The sequence below is a fragment of the Amblyomma maculatum genome, chromosome 2 (genome assembly GCF_055883805.1).
Source record: "Amblyomma maculatum isolate TAMU_Amacu chromosome 2, ASM5588380v1, whole genome shotgun sequence".
Lineage (NCBI taxonomy): Eukaryota > Metazoa > Arthropoda > Arachnida > Ixodida > Ixodidae > Amblyomma > Amblyomma maculatum.
The window spans coordinates 75,294,464-75,314,020 of NC_139345.1; the positions used below are offsets into that span (position 1 = coordinate 75,294,464).

The 19,557-nt window shown below is 46.3% G+C and overlaps 2 protein-coding genes across 2 annotated transcripts in view; both read left to right on the plus strand.

Annotated features, from left to right (window-relative positions):
• Positions 1 to 139: 139 nt before the first annotated feature.
• LOC146199040 (uncharacterized) lies at positions 140 to 11,307 on the plus strand. Its single transcript, XM_084592023.1, has 6 exons — positions 140 to 329; positions 413 to 517; positions 664 to 721; positions 2,849 to 2,949; positions 7,325 to 7,586; positions 10,996 to 11,307. The coding sequence occupies exons 1-6, from the start codon at positions 286 to 288 to the stop codon at positions 11,134 to 11,136; spliced, it is 711 nt and encodes a 236-aa protein (XP_084448149.1). The 5' UTR covers positions 140 to 285; the 3' UTR covers positions 11,137 to 11,307.
• A 3,122-nt stretch (positions 11,308 to 14,429) lies between these two features.
• Ctr9 (RNA polymerase-associated protein Ctr9) overlaps positions 14,430 to 19,557 on the plus strand; it is a 43,514-nt gene continuing 38,386 nt past the window's right edge. The window contains exons 1-4 of the mRNA XM_084594519.1: positions 14,430 to 14,609; positions 14,918 to 15,016; positions 17,952 to 18,191; positions 19,441 to 19,530. Of these exons, the coding sequence (XP_084450645.1) occupies positions 14,568 to 14,609; positions 14,918 to 15,016; positions 17,952 to 18,191; positions 19,441 to 19,530 (471 nt within the window). The 5' untranslated portion in view covers positions 14,430 to 14,567. The remainder of the gene's footprint in view (positions 14,610 to 14,917; positions 15,017 to 17,951; positions 18,192 to 19,440; positions 19,531 to 19,557) is intronic.

Here is a 19,557-nt window from a genome sequence, read left to right on the forward strand (position 1 = left end):
GTCTTATACTCGAGTTATTTTATAAACTGTTGCTGGTAGCCTATTTGGCATAATTCATTTTACCAAATAAAATATAAATGTGTCCTTTGTAATATAAATTTTGATTTATGGTCGTGGTTCTATTTACAATGATGAAACTGTCTACACAGATGAAATCGTCTGCAACATTTTGGTTTAGTTCATGCCTTTCGAAAGCGCAGACCGCATTTACTCGAAGACGTCGTTATCCTATCAGCAGCTTCAACTGATCATTAATAGATAAAAGAAAAGTAACAAGCAAGGATTATGTATAACTGTCACAGTGGTGTAGTTCCTTCCACTCACATACGGTAAGCGAAACGACTCTCACGTCAGACAATTCGAGTTTGAAGAGAGCGGCTACTCCCATGTGATTTCTCCTTTCTCTTGCAAGTGCCTCGAACATCATTAGTCGGGAGCCATACGAAATGCTCACTGAATCCGAAACGGGGGAAGCAGCTCCTGAAATACTCCAAGATGTGGAACCTCACGCCACAAGGTAGGTGCTAACACATTCGCATATATACGTACGCACTGCGCTTGTGCGTCGGGAAGCATATGTCCCATAAATTGGCGCATTCGCTTTCCTCTCTTTTATTTTTTTTTTCCTTCTGTATAACTGTGATGTTTTGTTTACACCTCCAGCCCACGCAACGAGAATGAGAATGGAACAGACGACGTACTTCACAATGTAATGCGTCAGGTAGGATCTTACTTTGAACGTTTTTCTTGTATCTATACACACGTCGCATATTCAGCTCGCCAGACCGCATCACCAAAAACACTTAAGTCTCGTACGTACGTTGCGTCACCTTATACTTTCGTTTTCCGAGGATCTATCTGCAATTTTCTTCGACTGTCACCCGTCGAGGGATTTCGAACCTGACATATCGAGGGTTTCGTCTGTTTTCCTAATGAGAGGGAGATGGGGCGAGCAGTTGAGCGATGTATCGTGGCTTTATCATCTGTATGCAGAGCCTGTACACTACAGAGGAGGATGAGAATGGCATTGGATCTCGTAGACGCTCGTGAGTGCGCACTTATTCTCGCAACTGTGTCTTCACTCTCACGTGTAAATTTAGCTTCATCGCTTGAGGTGATCGGTGAATCTGTACTTGAGCTGATTCGCCTCAGCGACCAGCTGTTCAAGAGAATTATGCACACGCTACAGTCATTATAAAGAGTCGAAGAAAACCAGCGGGATATTTGACTCGGCTATATTATTTTCTTTACCGCTGACTCATTCCGTAGCTGATAAAATTGCAGCAGTGACGTCACACGTGCTCCGAGAGCGAGCTGTCCAGTGGTACGATATATGTAGCCCATAACATGGCAACTTGAATACTCGGGCATGAGAAGTGGCATACGCAGACTAGGTTTAATATGCGATAGCACTTCTGATCGTCGGTCGGAAAATGCGTTGTGCCACAAAATTTACTTCAAGCCATAACCATATAACCTCGCGCGGGCAATTGAGACACCCCACGACGATAACAGTAAAAGAGTGATGATGTCACAATTCCTCATATTGGTCTACATGGCTGTGACATCATTCCACCACCGTCACAGTGCCCCTGGAGCACGGTGGAAATAAGAAAAGCCGTTTCTCGTATAAGAAAATGGGGTCGAGCCAGTCGAGCGGTCATCGAAGCTCTGTCATTTCGGTCGTCTCGTCTACACCACCACTGAAGAACGTTGTTTGGAACATTAGACTAGATACTATGGACGACCCCATACCTCAGAGTAGACAAAGACACATTGCAGTAGCGTTTAATTTATAAGCGTCAGCAATAACTCACAGTTTGAAAATAGGCATTTTTTTTTTAACGTTATGTGTATGAAATTATCTCAATTAGTCATCAACGTCGCGTGACATCGAGGAACCGATCATGATGGCACCAAACCTGAAAACGGGCTAAGGATCCTTCAAAAATGATTAGACGCAGACTCCCCCCCCCCCCCCCCCCCCCCCCCCTTCCGCCATTTCCTTCTAACGCTGGTCCGCCCTAAAATCCTCGAAGCTGACCACAGCGGGCCAATGGACGCCAGAAAATGGGTGCACCCCTTAGATTTGGCGGTTGGCTCAACACCACAAAAGTGGGTTGGCCCACCCAAAAAATTTCAGATGATCCACTAAATGGACAAGGGAATATATATGGCTCTGGGTTTGGCCACCCCCAAAATTTTGTTATTAAGGTTGATTAGTGGGTGGATTGAGTGGTCGGTTCAGTATGGCCGTCAAGTTGCCAGAAAATTTGAGCATCAAGATGGATTATAAGGTGGATAAAAGGTCGGGTTTGTGTAATCAGTTAATTTAAAAAGTGGGGACTAATAAAACAGATTAGTGGGTGCATTGAGGTAGATTGCGGGGTGGATTCGTATAATCCGTCAAGCTAATTCCGCGCAAAATCCTAGAATATTCGAGAAAGAGGTGACACACACATGTCCAAACCGAAGCCGAGAAGTTGACTCGAGGAGCTTATATACGTCTCTGACCTGCTACTATCGAATGAGAAAGGGAGGACAGAAAAAATGGAAAGAGAAAAGATATGCCAGGATGTCATATTACAATGAACTGTGAGCTGTATCTGACAATGCACCCGTCCACATGCACGCTTGAGCAAGCACGTATGTGATATGCGTCTCAGAAATTTAAGCTGTGGCTTCCTATAAGCACCGACCTTTGATAATTAGCCAAAGTCGCTCCGTGTTTTATGCACACGGGAGCGAAAATCAGGCAGGCCACATAGCCGTAATTTATTTTTCCGGAGAGGAAGGTATGTCGTGTGTATCCAGCTTTTCGGGGAGGAGGCTAATTGTATATGCGCAGGTGGATGCAGAGATCCGCCAGTGCTTGGACCGTGGAAAGCCACTGACCAGCATCCTCCGCCCGGCGGTCAAGCCGCGGGGTCGAGCCAGGAGGCTGCTCAGGTTTGTATAATTACCTTTAAACACAATCCACGCAGCCGTAGTTCGTTGCGGCGGCTGAGTTCCACGGGGCAAAGGCGTGCATGGTGCGATATCAGATACTCGGCAGGACGGAAGTTCGGCGTCCTCACATTTCCTGATTCTGTTTCGGGACCAGTTTAATTGTTTTCTGTGGGCAAGAAATACGACTCCGCACAAAAAGAAAACCAAATGTATCTGGTCAATTAAATGTCAGCGGCCCACGTCAGACATGGCTAATATACAATTTAGTTACTGCAGTTTAGCTCTATACTTTTTCTAGCGATTTCCAATCTTATGAACTGCTTTCCTGGTCTATTATTTGAGTGTAATGATTTACATTAGATGAGTAATTTCTCGGCAAATATAATTCATCTCGAAATTGCTATAAGTAAAAATATGCCACCACTGCTCTTTGCGTAGGCAAAACTACGCATGCCCGGCAGCGCACCTCTTTCGAAAGCCTCGGCCGGCTAGAGTAAAATATCGGCAAGAAGAGAGAAAACTGAGTTGGGGGAACTGTGCACCTGCGACCGCCAGTGTGTATTTATGGTCGGGTAACTTAATTACTTCGGGAAGTTTATGGGTAAGCAGTAACGTTGGGGTAAGTAGCGAGATATAGTATTACGCCCCAACAACGAGATATTCAAGCCGCCCAAATAGACAAAACGCGCTAGTTCAAAACTATATAATAGAGCGCACTGTGGCATTCCTAGGTTTGCGTCGATGGTGATGGTGGCTTTGCCCTTTGTAGCGGGTCGCTGCTGTCGTGCGACGCGGCGAAGCAAAATAGAAAAAAAAAAAAAAAAAAAAAAACACAAAAACAACTGAGAAAAGTTGAGGGGAAAAAAAAGTAAGAAGTCCGCCAATTCGCTGTCCAGACTCTACGGGTGCACAAGCACACAGGTTTTTCCCTGACTGCCATGGGTATTTTTTTCGTACTCTTTGAGCAGGCTCGGGGCTTGGGCCCCAGCCTCTCCAGGATATTGCTACCCGTATCGACTGCACAACAGTCGCTGGTATTGGGATGATCGAGCCGCTTAATGAGCTCATTGAGATTGTTGGATACTCCGATGCTCAGGATCTTGGTGGACGCGTGTTTGGGGGAAATCCAAGGGCTGTTTTAATGTACCCTTCCCAATAATGATGTCCGGCTTCTCCTTCTCTGCCTTGTGAAGTTTTAGGTATGGGGTGACGTAAACTATTCTGCTAATCACGAAAGATTGCACGCCTCCCTCATACCAGTGTGCTTGTTGACTAATTATTTAGAGAAGCCTGCACGTTTGGCTCGTGCTGGCCTCGAATCTCTGAATCAGTTCGGACTATTTGCCATTTGCCTGGATTTTCTATCCTAGGACGCGTATACTCTTCGTCCTGGGAATATGAGACGTTTATCGTCAGAATAATCCCATGATCTCGCGCCACGATATCGACGACAGGAAGAGGACTTCCGACTTTTCGGCGGAACATTTCGGACTTCCGGATGACTTCCGACTTTTCGGCGGCCCGGCAATTGGCTCGTATAGCCGTTTGAAGGTCAGCAGCTGCTTTGGTTGCGCATGCATGAGAAATCAGCTCAACGTGGACAGTCACTGTATACGACGCAATAGGAATGAGACACGGTTGGCGAAAATTAGATGCGCGCGCGCATGTTTAAACTGCGCGCCGGATGGACAGTGGTTGGCCAAAGTTAGCGCGTGCACGCACACACACACAGAGAGCGAGAGAGAGAGAGAGAGAGATAAAACGAACATATATGCCACCAGAAAGGCAAATACGCGGTACCTGTCGCGCATACACCGGTCACTTGCACGCATGTCACCGCGCCTCCGTCGGTTCGCAATTCCCGCTGATAAATATATCGCGGTGCGCGCGTACTTGAGAGAAGTCGCGTTAGTCACTTCGCTCGTACCCCACTTTTGGACCTGTGCAGTTGTTTACAAAAAGAGAAGTGAAAACACGCGCCCTATGAACTGTTGCAACACATGTTGAACGCTCGCACGGCTTGCGCCACGCAAGGCGACTTGATATACGTTGCGCGTTTTGCGACGGCATCTACGAAAAGTTTACAGAATTGGAATAGCAATTTAATTAAGCGCCATCGTATTCGCTGGCGTTTTAAACAACGATTCACATCGTGATGATACGAGAGGGACCATTTGCTGGCGCGTTTTACGTCATATAGGAGGGACGAGTGTGCCGACGAACTCAACAAGTTAGAGACATCATTTACTTAACTGACACCCTCCCTTCTCTTACGGCGCGGTTCAGGTGTCCACAGACACAAGTGTGACAGATACTGCACCTTTCCCTTCCTCTGAACCAATTATTATTATTATTATTATTATTATTATTATTATTATTATTATTATTATTATTATTATTATTATTATTATTATTATTATTATTATTATTATTATTATTATTATTATTATTAAGTGGAACATTAAAGAAACCAAACGTATGATATCATAATATAAAGATGCGTGCTCAGACACGTGCTCACAGACACTTGCTGTTACGCACAGCTCTCTCTGGGAAAAGCCGCAACTTGAACCCTTAATATTTTTTTTTCCCTGTCCGAAAGTGGTGACCGCGGTCACGGACGTTATGTGACTTGCGTTTAATCCAAGAAATGTACGGCCGTGCGCTTGAGTCACGTTCTTTCTTGTTTTGTCTTTTCCTTGTATTTCACACTCCTTCCCGGCGAGTCATGATGTCACAAAAGCTGTAGGCAATTGCGCTACGTGCGCATGGTTGCTGGAGTCTCGCCACTCGATTATCCTTGTAATAGCAGAGCAACCGCACAGCTGTGTGGCGCGCGCTCGTGACCACATCAGTTCTTATCTACTGCGAAATTGCGCCTGCCAGTGTGGGGACAAGCTGTTAGACAACAGATGGCGCGCAAAAGAGATGCTGGTCGGCAATGCTTGGAGAGGCTGATGATGCACATGAGTTTATGTCCCTTCGTTTTCAGGATTTCTTTTTCCGAAATCCGTAGGTAAAAATCGGACGATTTCTTCCGTTTTGTTATAAATTGGTTTATTCAGCATAATATTCTACGACATGTGGGTTTTTCGGGCATCTTTTTTTTTTTCTCTCTCTCTTTTGCAGAAAAGCAAGACTGAGTGCTCGTTTTTGATCTGGGCGAGATAAAATGCCGATGTAATTGCAAATTATTTGATTGAACTATAAGGAAATGGCAGGTTTAACTTCATATACTTTGCAAAATCAGTTGCTTTTTTTTTTTTCAATAATTAAAATGATTTCATCTCTATACTGCATTACTTTGACGAGCATTTTTCCATGCCCGCTCTAGACTTCTCTGCTTTTGTTTGTACTCTACCTGTTCATTCACTTAGCATATCTCTACAATGATGCAATTCGGTTTCTGGCCAGTGCCCGTTTATCGGCCTCGCGCTTTCGTCAAACTTGTTCTCAAATTAGGTCGCCTCTGTGAAAAAGGGGCTTAAAGTACCCACTAATTCTTGTATTCTGGCTTGAGCTTCGGGCACTGGAAATCGGGAATCTCGTCTTTCAAGAAAGGTGTTCGGGAGTGTTCAAAAACCAGGTAAAACCGCATTTGCTTTCTTTCTTTTTTTTTCATCGAAGTGCTGTGCTTCACAGCGGTTCAAGCGCAACGACTGCATTATCCGCCCGTATACCCCGAGCTTCGATGATTTCGCCTAGCCAGGAATTTTTCTGGAGCCCAATTGTAATTTTCTGCTATGAACGGAGAAGGGGGAGGGGGGGGGGGGGGGGGGCGCGGCAGGGAATTACTTTACAAGGGCAGTGAAAAGGAGTGAGCGGGTTTTCGGAGGGCTGCCCTTTGCATATATAAGTACCTGCCACAGCAATTGGTTTTCCACATCTAGCCCTCGCAGCCGCCATTTCACACAAACTTCCTTCGCACACTTGGTTCTGGCAAGGTGTTTGCTGGCTGGGGCATGAGCCGCAAAGAATTCAGGCAGAGCTATGAAGTCATCAACGAGAGACGCATAAAAACCGGTGTGGGGAAAGGGAATACGAGGGGTGTACATTTCGCTCTCTATATCTCGTTCACGTGGAGTATCAATTATTCCCTCTTTTTATGAGTACACTGTAAATGACTGCTCGGAATTAGCATTATGAGACCTTTTCGACCACTACTGGGTTTCTGCGATGAGTAAGGAAAGAAAGAAGCCGACAAGAGTTTTGCCTCAGTTGCAGCCCTGACTCCCTTTGGATGTGGAAACTTGGTTTATTTGCAGCTGGGAATTTCTATTGATTGCGCGCTGTACAGTTGGTCGTAGCCGTGCTGTGCTTAGTAATCGCCGAATTGCCGATGTCGGCCAAGATCACTATGTTGCTCACATTGCAGGCAGCCGTTCACCGAGCATCCGGTGGCGGCCAATGGCGGGCCGCAAACGGCGCACTCTTCTGAGCGGGCTGGTGGCGGCTCGTCCTCTTGCTTCTCTGCCGCCATGGCGGCTGAGCGCTGGCTGCAGACGCCGCACGTGGTGAGCGTCACGCGAGGAATGAGTGGCACCCAGCGGCTGCAGCGCCTCGACGACGCCCGCGTGCGTCAGGCCTACCAGCGAGCGCGCTGGCTGAGCCGCGCTCAGCGCTTCAGCATCGCTCTGGTCCGTCACCAATTATTGTTGCTAATTATTGATGTTGTTCTTATGACTAGCAGATTATGACTAGCAGCTTACCGGTATAGCTCAGAAAGAAAGTATACAACAGTTGTATCTTACCTGTACTCACCTATGCATGGGCTGAAACGTGGAGGCTATACCAAGAGGGCTATGGAACAAAAAATGGTAGGGGTAACATTAAGAGATAGGAAGCGTGCAGAGTGGGTCAGAGAAATAACTAAAGTTACCGATATTCTAGTGGAAATTAAGAAGAAGAAATGGACATGGGCAGGACGTGTAGGGCGAAGAGAGGATAACCGATGGTCATTTAGGGTAGCAAACTGGATTCCAAAGGAAGGAAAGCGTAGTAGGCGGCGGCAGAAAGTTAGGTGGGCGGATGAGGTTAAGAAGTTCGCAGGGGTCAAGTGGATGCAGCTAGCACAGAACCGGCCTAATTGGAGATATATGGGAGAGGCCTTCGCCCTGCAGTGGGTATAGTCAGGCTGATGATGATGATGATTGATGTTGATTATTGTTCGCTTTAATCGGAGCTAAGTGTCACGAAGTGGCAAATGCCCCTCAAACGAGTCTCTCCTGTCACTGGCGTCGACCGATCCTCATGACATCATGGACAATTCCTTAGCTTGGACCTGCAGCGTGATTTTACGGTGTGACAGATATATGAAGCGATTCACCACGGTCATGAAAATCAATTCGCTGAAGGGTTTGCGAAAATTGGCTGTGGTTTAGCTCTGGTTAAACCTAGTCGAGTAGCGATAGCTACAGCTTCGCTTGTAGTTAGATATGTTGTTATTAAACTTGGTGGTTTCCCACTAGACTAAGAAAGGAGAAACATTGTGGTCAACCAACGGGTAAAACTATTTTTCACACCAATGAATAGGCTTGTATGATCCGTAAAGTAATGGACTTTTGTGGCGACATCGTCAATGGCGTAGTAGGCTAAGCGAGCCCATCTAAGCAGTGCATACAGTCTGGCTCTATCGAAGGGGATCTCTAGTTGTACGAGCACAGGTGGAAAGGGATATATATATATATATATATATATATATATATATAGAGAGAGAGAGAGAGAGAGAGAGAGAAAAAGCGGCTGGTAGCCTGCCTCGCACATCGTTTTAAACAAATTTAAAGGGAGACATCTTTTTTCCTTTTCAGGTTTAGAAAATATGTTAATGGCTTCTTATTAAAACTGACTGAGAAATTGCTGGAACAGAGAAGGAATGTTCTGACAACCTCTGACAAAAAAAAAATGGCAGCCTGCCTCGTATTCATGCAGTCCTAATACAATATTTGAGCGCGTAGGGGCCTCAAACCCATCTTAAATTCTGGTGGGGGTCTCAACCCCCCCCCCCCCCCCCCCCCCCGAGACCGCTCTACCTGACTTTAAGCCTGGCATCGATTTCATGGCGTTTGGCCAACCGTCCGGCTTGTTCCTCTTGTCTTTTCAGCGCGCTGTCTCCTCTTTATTTCTACGGCGATCCCACCATCCATCTCAACTATGTATAGCACTCAACTATGGGTGCGTCGTGCCTCAATGCGCGCCCGCTTTCCGTACCAACGGCAGGAGCTATGGCCGCGTGGTGACAGTCGCGAGGGCGCGGCGAGCGCGCCAGCTGTAACCAGCTTTGGCGGTTGCCGGGCAACGGCGGACGCGCTCCTGTAGGAGCTGACCGCGACCATGACCGTGACGAGCCGAGTTGCCGGAAAATCGAGTGTGTTGTTGTTAAGAACTTTATTTTTCCACCGGTGTAGGAGGCCCCCTACTCCCCGCCCCCGGCACGCAGGCCTATGGGACGGCCGCGACTAAAAACAGGCGAAGCGACAGTGTTTCTTCGCGGCTTCAGCCGCCAGGCGGGTAGCTTGCTGCTGGTTGGCGGGAGACTCGCTCCGCAGTAGCTGTTCCCAGGCTTCTCTACTATTCGTTTTCCTTGGCGCCAGGGGAATCAAGGCATTGCTAGATTATATGATCCAGAGTACCCCTTTCTCCGCAGGTTTCGCATTTATCGTCCGCCTTTTCCTCCACTTGCGTGTGGAAAAGCCAGACGGGACATGGAAAATTCCCAGCTTGCAGGCGCCGCCAATCGACGGCCTCCTTGTTATTTAGCGTTCGGTCCGGTGGAGGCAGGGACCTTCTGCTAAGTCTGTAGTGTTCTCAGATTTTCTTATACGTTTGCAACCTCTCGTCCATCCCATCGCAATCAGGCGTCTTTACGGCTGCCCGGAAGTAGAGAGCTCGGACTGGCTCGTGCGCCGCCTTGTTGCCGGGGCCGGATTCGTGCACGGGGTTCCAAATAATTCGAATCCTTCTTTCAAGTTTTCCTTTCTCTAAAATGTTGGCTGCCTCCGCATTTTGAGCCGTGGCCGCACTGTGATGTTATACCACGGCCCTCGATTCTCCAGCAACTCGGCTCGTCGCGGTGGCCTCGCGGCGACCGCGACGAGCCCAGTTGCTGGAGAATCGAGGGCCGTGGTGTGACATCACAGTGCGGCCACGGCTTAAAATGCGGCGACAATGAAGAAGCGAAAACCTGGCGTAATGTAGCTATCGCTACAATAACGACATCTGCCACTTAATTCGTGCGCTGTATATCCGACTTACGCACGTATGTGCTATAGCTGAGCCAGATATGCTGGAGAGCGTAGTTGCGGAAGATGTGAGAATAGTCGACTCCAAGGCCGCCTCTGGGCCCACGTCGTCCTGAAATAATTACTGAACGCCAGGCTGCAGGATGTCAAAGGGATTCACAATGTAAAGCAATGCAGTGAATGACAGTCTTGTTCCTACAAATGAAGAGATTTAATGGTTTGGGCTACAGTACATGCTTCGTGGGTGAGTTTGTGGACGACCTTCAGAAGCTGGCGACGGAAGTGCGAGGTGCTCCTACGTATAAACAGCGCACATTTCGTCGTTAAAAAAAAAAAAAAAGAATGGAGGTAGTATACTGGTTTCTTGCTGAACTATTTGCTCGAATATTTCGGAATTACTGCTTATTCCCATGATTTTCCGCCTATTATTTGGTTTATATATTTCGTACCAGCATGATGTATCAGTGCTGGTTAAGAATTACGTACACATTTATCGGCATATGCCACTGAATAGACGTACAGTCTTTGTCAAAAAATATACGGCCCAAGGGGTTTATTTCTAAGCCCCGTAACTGGGCTACTTACGCATCTCCACAGTTCGAAACCTCGTATGTGACAAGACTAGTCCTCACTCTTCTCTATGCTTACCTATATATTCCAGTATTGCTTCCAGGAGCCTTGTTACAGCGGTTAGAAGAGAAACCCTTGGGCTGCATATTTTTGACAAAGACTGTATATACTCAATCTCATGTAGTTGGAAATGCTGATTTGTACATTCATGACCTCGATCGTTTTTCTGCGATTTCAGGACATGGACGATCCCGATGTTCAGCGGTCTCTGGAGGTGGTGCAGCCTTTAGACTTCCAGCTCGGCCCTAAAGTGCCTCCTGTTCACATAGATGGCATCGATCCCGACACCGATGAGGAGGATCCTACCGGGCAATGTTAATAAAGGGCTCTAGCATTTCACTCATTCCGCAAGTTAGAGTTGCGATATAGACCTATTTCGTTCTTCGTTCAAATACTGGCTGATTCGCCAGAGCTTGTGTTCAAAATATTTATTGTACTTTATAAACGATAGAGTTCAACGTTATTCTTGGTGTCAATAAAATGGGTTGGTCACGGTCGAATGGCTACACTTGTTTCACTTGCGCACCCATCTCTTTTCTCTAAGATAATTTTAGGAAAACGCGCTCATGCATGGCCCCATATCTGCAAGACCCATGCATGGGGCAGACTCGGCGTCTCCCTCCGAGGATTGGGGAAAGGAAGGCGCCCCACCCCTCTTCCCTCCCTGTGCGCACGCCAGCAGCTAAACGCCATAACCACTACCTCCGGCGAAGACAAACATTTTCGCTACTTTTTATCTTTTTATCTGAATGGCACATAACTACAAGGTGATTGTAGTGTTCTGAAACTTTTTCAGAACCGTTTTGAAAGATTTTCCGCCACAACCGGAGGCTCATTCGCGATGAAACCGCGCCCAAGGCTTGCGCGTGGTCGACCTTTGGTCATAGCAAATTTGACCGTGATGCTTACCTGGTTTAGCCGTGCATGACGAAAAACCAGAACTGTCTGCGAAGAGATTCAGGGAGCAAAAAACGCCAACGCAAAACTTTCGATGGACAAAATGCAGTTGTGGCGCCATCTGGTGTCGCTGGAAAAAAGCGAACACCTCTGGAGCGCTCAAGCAAGCGTGATACGTTTTCGTAATGATGCTAGACGGCGCTACCACTGCCATCTCTGGAAAATGGCTGGTTGGTTGGTTGGTTGGTTGGTTGGTTGGTTCACAGGAAGGGAAAGGCGCAGTATCTGTCACGCTTGCTCTGTGGACACCTGAACCGCGCCGTAAGGGAAGGGAGGAAGGTGGGAGTGAAAGTGCAAAGAGAGAAAGGGGAGCCATAGGGGAGCGCACGTTAAAGATCCCCAGGTAGTCGAAATTACTCCGTAGCCCTCCACTACGGCTCCCATTTCTCTCTTTGCACTTTCACTCCCACCTTCCTTCCCTTACGGCGCGGTTCAGGTGTCCACAAAACAAGTGTGACAGATACTGCGCATTTCCCTTCCTGTGAACCAACCAACCAACCAACCAACCAACCAACCAACCAACCAACCGACCGACCGACCCACCGACCGACCGACCGACCGACCATTTTTCAGAGATGGCAGTGGTAGCGCCGTCTAGCATCATTACGAAAACGTATCACGCTTGCTTGGGCGCTCCAGAGCTGTTCGCGTTTTTCGCTCTTTCAATATCGACACAGAGATTCTGATTTCTCATCGTGTAAGACCAAAGCATATAAGCAGCTCTGTAAGACTTACTACGCAAAAAAAAAAAAAAAGGTCAACACAACAGGCTTTCTGCACGGTTTCACCACAAACGTGCCTCCAGTTCAGGTAGGATAATCTTTCAACGCGGTTCCGACCAACGTTGGTTCGGACAAAGTGGCGGAACAATACGCGGTGCTCGTCGAGTTTTTTGAGGACTTGATGAAATGAATGAAAGATTACAGTCGGTTGGGTCTGCCATATAAAGTCTATGTACCGTAGCGCCTGTGTGTCGAGCACCGAATAGTCTTAGTACAGTTTCTATAGAAATTTTTGCTTCACATCGAACTGTGTGGTGTGAAAAGATTAAAGTAAGCAAAAAGTTGTCATTCTTGTTTGGAACGCGTCAGTGCCCAGCCATACGCCTCTAGACATCCGCCTCAGAATTTGACAATGTCATTTTCTGTTCTGCGTGAGAATCCCACGCCATCATGCGTGCTTGCTCCATATGTTGTTGTTGTTGTGGCTGTAGGAAGAAGGAAAAGAAAATGCACGGGCCTGCTACTGGCTCTGTAGCTGAGCCACCTCCGCTGCCTCGTGCAGATAGAAGGGAATATAGAGAAGAAAGAAAAGCAAGAGGGAAAGAAAGACGCGCGCCGCAACAACAGCCGTCGTCCACCACCAGCGGTGGCGTGTGCAATGACGGCCGACAACAGATAAAAATTCGGTGCCAGGCCAGCCCCCGCCGCAAGCAGCGGTGACCCACTTGCACCAGCCCCATCAGGGCAGAACACCACGAAGAGAAACACTACATATGTAGACATGAGTTTAAGCATGGCTTTCACACCCAAATGCTTGCATTTAGTTGTTTGGTTTGTAGGGTTTAACCTCCCAAAGCGACTCAAGCTATGAGAGACGCCTAATACTCACATTTAATTGGACATGCTGGCCCTACAGAATGTTGCACTTGTGGCATCACGTACTATATGCAGCATGTATTAGTCGTGAGCACAGTGCATGCGCGCGAAAGGATAACACTGGCCACGTCTTTAAAACGCTTTGACCACAGCAAGGCTTGTGCAAGGAGATGGAAAGCTGTATAGGCAATGCGGGCTTTTTGCCGTTTCTTGAGCGACACAGGACTCGACTCGCGATTGTGATACAGGTTATCGTGGCTTGCACCGCCGGGGTGGTGCAGGGGTAAGACGCCCGACTACTGTGCCGGTGCTCCCGGGTTCGAACTCGACCACGGCGGCTGCGTTTCGATGGAGGCGAAACGAAATGGCGTCCGTGTGCTGTGCGATGTCAGCGCACGTTAAAGATCACCAGGTGGTCGAAATTACACCGTAGCCCTCCACTACGGCTCCCCTTTCTCTCTTTCCACTTTCACTCCCACCTTCATCCCTTCCCTTACGGCGCGGTTCAGGTGACAGATACTGCGCCTTTCCCTTCCTGCGAACCAATTATTATTATTACCGTGCCTATCTATATTTCATACGTCTTCTCACCATTATGCACGTACCTCTTGCCTATCTTCCCCTTCCCCAGTGCAGAGTAGCAGAGTGCCTTTCCAAGTGAATTATTCATTGCCTCTCTCTCCCAAATGGTTGATTTTCTTTCTACTTTTTCTTCAGGGCGCGTCACAATTTAAGAAGCGTCCATGTGCTGTGCGATGTCAGCGCACGTTAAAGATCCCCAGGTGGTCGAAATTACGCCGTAGCCCTCCACTACGGCTCCTCTTTCTCACTTTCCACTTTCTCTCCCATCTTCCTCCCTTCCCTTACGGCGCGGTTGCGATGTCCACAGAAAGCAAGTGAGACAGTTACCTCGCCTTTCCTTTCCTATAAATAAATCTGTAACTGTTTGAGTGGATCAGAACCTAACAACTTGAAAATGCCGCGCGTGAAACCGAAACGAAAAGCGCAAAGTATAACGGAAGCAGCAGCTTGTCCTGCTTCCGCTGTCAGTGCCATCGCTACCATCGCCATTTCCAAAACAACGCACGCAGGAGCAGAATGGAACGGCTGCAGGTGTTTAGTTGAGTTAGTTAAGTGTCACATGCTGTGATTTCTTGACTATAACATTGTTTCTGTCTGCGGAAAGCCCTCCAGGATGCCGGGCTCCATAGAGATCCCGTTGCGTGACACCGATGAGGTAAGTTCGTGTTATTAGTTAAAAAGCGCTAGAAACACGGACAGATAGGAGGACACACACACACATTGCGCTGAATCAGCGCATTATGTGTTTGTCTTCCTATCTACCCGTGTTTCTAGCGCTGTTTTAACATAATGTCCAACCAACTCGCCCAACAATTCACTCTGCTTAAGTTCGTGTTGTTTCCTGGCTTTCATCGTGGTTGCGGTCGGCATGTGGAGCGGTCGTGGCGGAAGCTTTGCAGTACTACTACCTGCCTTTTTCTTCGCGTTTCGATACCTGGCCAGACCGTGACGTGTTTGTTCCAGGTGATCGAGCTTGATGTGGATCAACTCCCGGACGGAGAAGAAGTCCTGGGCATTCTCCGACAAGAGCAGGCTCAACTCCACCTATGGGTCAACCTTGCGGTACGTAATAGCTGGTGATACCTGTCAGAGAACGCGAGCAAAAAGTTCAACTACACGATTATGTTCGTAACAGCCAGACCTTCTGTATTCCTGCAACCATTAGTATCACTGTTCCTTTGATAGCGATGAAACGTGGTGCGCAGCAGTGATAATAATAATAATAATAATAATAATAATAATAATAATAATAATAATAATAATAATAATAATAATAAAGGAGACGGAGAAGTGGCTAATCTTCGGCACATACTGACAGTCCGCTTAGTATTTCTGAAAAGAAAAATGGCAGGAAAGCTTATTTTGTACTTTAAAGCCAAAAGCGGGACTAAACTACGATGTAGATAAATTCTTAGCCAGTGTGGCTTGATCAGGGCTTAAAAATTTGATCAGTGTAATAAACCTGCTGAACTTGATTTCCTTGTTTTAGAGGTCGCGGTTTCCTTGTGCCGTAGGGTCTCACCACTAGTTTACAGTGCAGTGAACCTGTGAGTCGTTATCTTTCCTTTTTTAATTTGTGTCTTAACAGTGCAACCAGTGGTGCCAACAAGGAAATGTTGGAAGCGTACAGAGGTGACACTGTTTTTTGTCACTTTACTGCGGCAGTACAGTTTTGCTATCCTCAGTGCCAGTGTTATGCACAGTGCCAAGTTCTGAACAGGCAGGCAACCATTTGTAAGCGCATAACGTTATAAGCCAGTTGTTACGGCTAAGCCTGGGCCTCTCAGCTTTTAGTAACAGTGGCAAAGTAGATTATATCTCTTGTCGCTTCCTGTCTGCCCATACATTCTAGAGCAGGCGGCTGGATTTCAGTGAAGGATAAATGTAAAAGTGTCTATATGGTGTGCAGTATCGGCACTCGTTGATACATCCCAGCTGGTCAAAATGAATCCAGAGTCCTGTTCTATGACATCCTTCATTATCCACATGCAGCTTTTGGCCAACTAGCATACTACTGTTGTCTTCCCATAACTGATTCATTAGTGGTGTCCAACTTTGGGGTTTAAGAAAAGGTGTTAGCGAATTTAAATAATGAGGTTGTGGGCAAAGTTTTTTACCGCTAACAACTAGTGAAAAAGCCGTTCAAAGCAGGAAATCTGTAGATGAAGTTTACTCCTCGAGTGAACTGAGTTGTGCAGGTTGCTCGCAATTCAAGATAAATAGAAACAGAAGCAACATTTTTTTTGTGCATTAAGTGTTGAGTGCTCTGTAAATCAATCCTTTGTTGTGGCTGACTTCTCTACCGTCTTTGTGCGCATCTCTGCATGCATACCACAGGCTTCAGTACACTTGAAGTACTGTTGTTGTTGGTGACGGGTGTCAAGCACCCTAATACTGCATGAGCCATAATGAGGATGTCCAGTTTCGGGACCGAGGAATTCATTTTCTGGTTTCTTTGTTCTTACTACAGCCCCAGGTTTGTGAAATATAAGAACTGCAAAATTTTTATCTTGAATTAAACTTTGTTGTATTAGGTATGGCAACTTCAACAGTCAAGAAATACCATATTTTCTGGTGTATAAGTTGTGTTGTTTTTTCTCAAAATTTCGACAGTGTGTCTTATCTGTTGGTGCGACTTATGTATGGAGGAAATCCGGGCTGGCGTCGGGCACGCTTGGTCTGTGCCCGAAAAGGTGTCTGTGCGCTGCGCGAGGTCAACTCACGTTAAAAGAGTGTGGGGGCCTAAATTAATCCGCAGGTCACAACTACAGTGTCGCTCATAGCCCATATGTCACTTCGGGACGTTAAACGCAACAATTTACAGTTTTGGCGTAAGCATGCGCCCTAGGAAGAAAATTATGCACCACAACTGCACACAGTCGTCTTCCATGCACAGTTAACTGCATTTTGAAAGAACTGAAATGTATTTGCAAAAAAGAAATTCAGCTCATAAGTTTTTATAGACAGTTTAATTCTAAAATAGAAATATATGTTGTTCATTTAGATATGGTAACTTGCCAGTAACTTTTTAATTTTTGAGTCACTTCTGTTCGCATCATTTTCGTCCGCTGTGGCATCTTCATTGCATTGATCGCTGTAGCGGCTTTACATGCTGGACGCCACAACCAACAACCCGAAGGTCGCTCACAACGCAGCTGTGTAATTTTCTTTACTTTTGACCTTCACACCAATAAATGTTTTTCACCACCGCCGCCATGTGTGCTTCACACTTGTCACGTTGTGTCTTATTTTTCGCTAAACACGGCGTCTCCTGAAGGCAAAAAAATTGCGACGCAAAATTAAGCTACGTGCTGTTGAATTTACCATGGAGCATGGGTACCAGACTCCAGGAAGGCAGTTTGTGGTTAGCGAAAAAATTATCTGGGACTGGCACAAGGCCGCCAGTGTGCTCCGGGCAGGCAAGTCCACCATGAAGGCCAGGCGATTTGCTAGTTGGCGGTGCATATTTTGCCTCTCTGCTCCGACCTTTCCTCCTTTCTATCTCCCTCCCTTTTTTCTTCAAAAAAACATTGTTTAAAAGTACTGTTCAGACTTTGGGTGCCACATGCAGCATCTGTTTGAGCACTGCATATCACAGGATATGTGCATATGCGGCGCACACCGCATGCATGTAGCACTTTCTTGCAGCGTGATCCTCAACGAGTTTTCTATTGAGTGAACAGGTGCATTTCATATACTGGTGCGGCTTATCAGTGCATTTTTTTCGATAAAATTATTGTTTGTAGGGCGATGAGACTTATACAAAGGTGCAATTTATATACTGGAAACTGTGGTAATTGAATTTACAGTGGACCCATCTGAACTAGTTTCTTTCTTCAGTCCTTGTCTCTCAAGGAGATATTATGTGAGGGGATAACACTTGCTATGTACTATATACGCTTTCTTGCATGATGGCCATTGCATACTGGTATCTTTTGTTTGAATTCCCTGAAATCTATGTTCTTGTTTCTTTGGCCTGTGATGCCTGGCTCTGCAGCTGGAGTACTACCGCCAAGGCAAGGTGGATGACTTCGTGCGGCTACTTGAAGCTGGCCGCACTGAGGCCCGCCTCGACTACCGGGACTTCGAGCAGGACCAGATGACCTGTCTGGACACACTGGCTGCCTACTACGTGCACAAGGCCAGCCGGGAGAAGAACAAGGATCGCAAGCATGAGCTCTTCACCAAGGCCACTCTTCTCTACACAACTGCCGACAAAATCATCATGTACACACAGGTCAGAGGCTGGTAGGCTGTGACACGACATCCTGGTGCAGATGCCAACTTCAGTGACTTGCCTCTGAGTTGTGGCAGTCGTATCTCCCGGGAGGCAATAAGGGAATGCATCTGTTAGCTTTCAGGGACAAATGAGGTGTGAACTGGATATTAAATTGTCAGTTCAGAAGTGTGAACGTTTCTTTGCCTGATGGTATAGTTAATATGATGGCATAGTTAGTGTTGAAAGCAATGGAAAGCGGTTTCGTTATTATCTGTCCTCTATTAAAAAAAAATCTTCCTGCTTTTACGTTCCGATGTGCATCATATTATTGCTTTATTTGTCCATGACACCACGTGATAACTGCATGCCAATATGGTGAGAGTCTTGTTAATGTTATGCTTTTTGAAATCCAGAACTGCTATTGTTGTCTGAGATGCTCAGTCTGTGGGTAACATTATTAGATGAGCTAAGTGGTATGTATACTATGGTTGCAAAGTACAAATTCAGTTAATTATCGTGCATGACAAGAGGAAGTAAAACTGCCCAGCAGAAATTGCAGTTTGAGCAATGAGACATGTTGCTGATGTTTTGTACAATTTCTTATGGGTATAAAATTGCAAATAGTTGTTTTTGGCTGTGATAACAACATCCCAAGTTTTCCCTATTCCTTAACCTGTTCTCTTAGTGCAACTTGCCTCGTAATACGTTGATTGCATAGGTCTGAAAACTATTAGACTTTGAGTGCATGTTACAGTGATTCAGTTTATGATTCGGCATTCTGAACAGTTACTCTAACTGCATTGTACATCACTCCTTATCACTTTAAGTCAAATCTTATGCAAAATGGTGATTTATAAATTTGGGACCGTTTTAAATCAACTTTCCTATGAACACAGCAGATAGCTCCAAAAAATCATTGGACATAGTTTCATTCCACTCACATTTCGGGAAAGAGTTTTATTCTGCAGAAGCTCCAGTAAGATGTCATGTAATATTTTTGTAGTGCGAGCTCAACTTTCTCATTTTGTAGTTTTATTTAAATGTTCCTGCTGATGTAGTTTTCCTTGTATGTATGCTTTTCGTCCGCATTATCTATTTCTTTTGCTTTAGCCAAGCAATAAAATAACTGGTTTAGTACACAATCAGTGAATACTGTGCTACTGTTTTATAAGTCTTCTTGAGGATTTTAAATAAGACTCGCTTTGGACCATCTGTGATCAACTAGTTCCATCATTGCAGCTGTAAATGCCCTGCATCTCTTTTTCAGAACCATTTGCTTGGGCGAGCCTACTTTTGTCTCCTGGAAGGGGACAAAATGGACCAAGCAGATGCTCAGTTCAACTTCGTTCTCAACCAGGTGAGCTTCTTTATTAGGCATTCATTT

Bases quoted from the DNA above. Each gene is read 5' to 3' on its own strand.
- LOC146199040 (XM_084592023.1), top strand. From the start codon at position 286: ATGTATAACTGTCACAGTGGTGTAGTTCCTTCCACTCACATACG. The intron at 722-2,848 runs GTAGGATCTTAC...GTATATGCGCAG, and splicing joins TTCACAATGTAATGCGTCAG to GTGGATGCAGAGATCCGCCA. The intron at 7,587-10,995 runs GTCCGTCACCAA...CTGCGATTTCAG, and splicing joins AGCGCTTCAGCATCGCTCTG to GACATGGACGATCCCGATGT.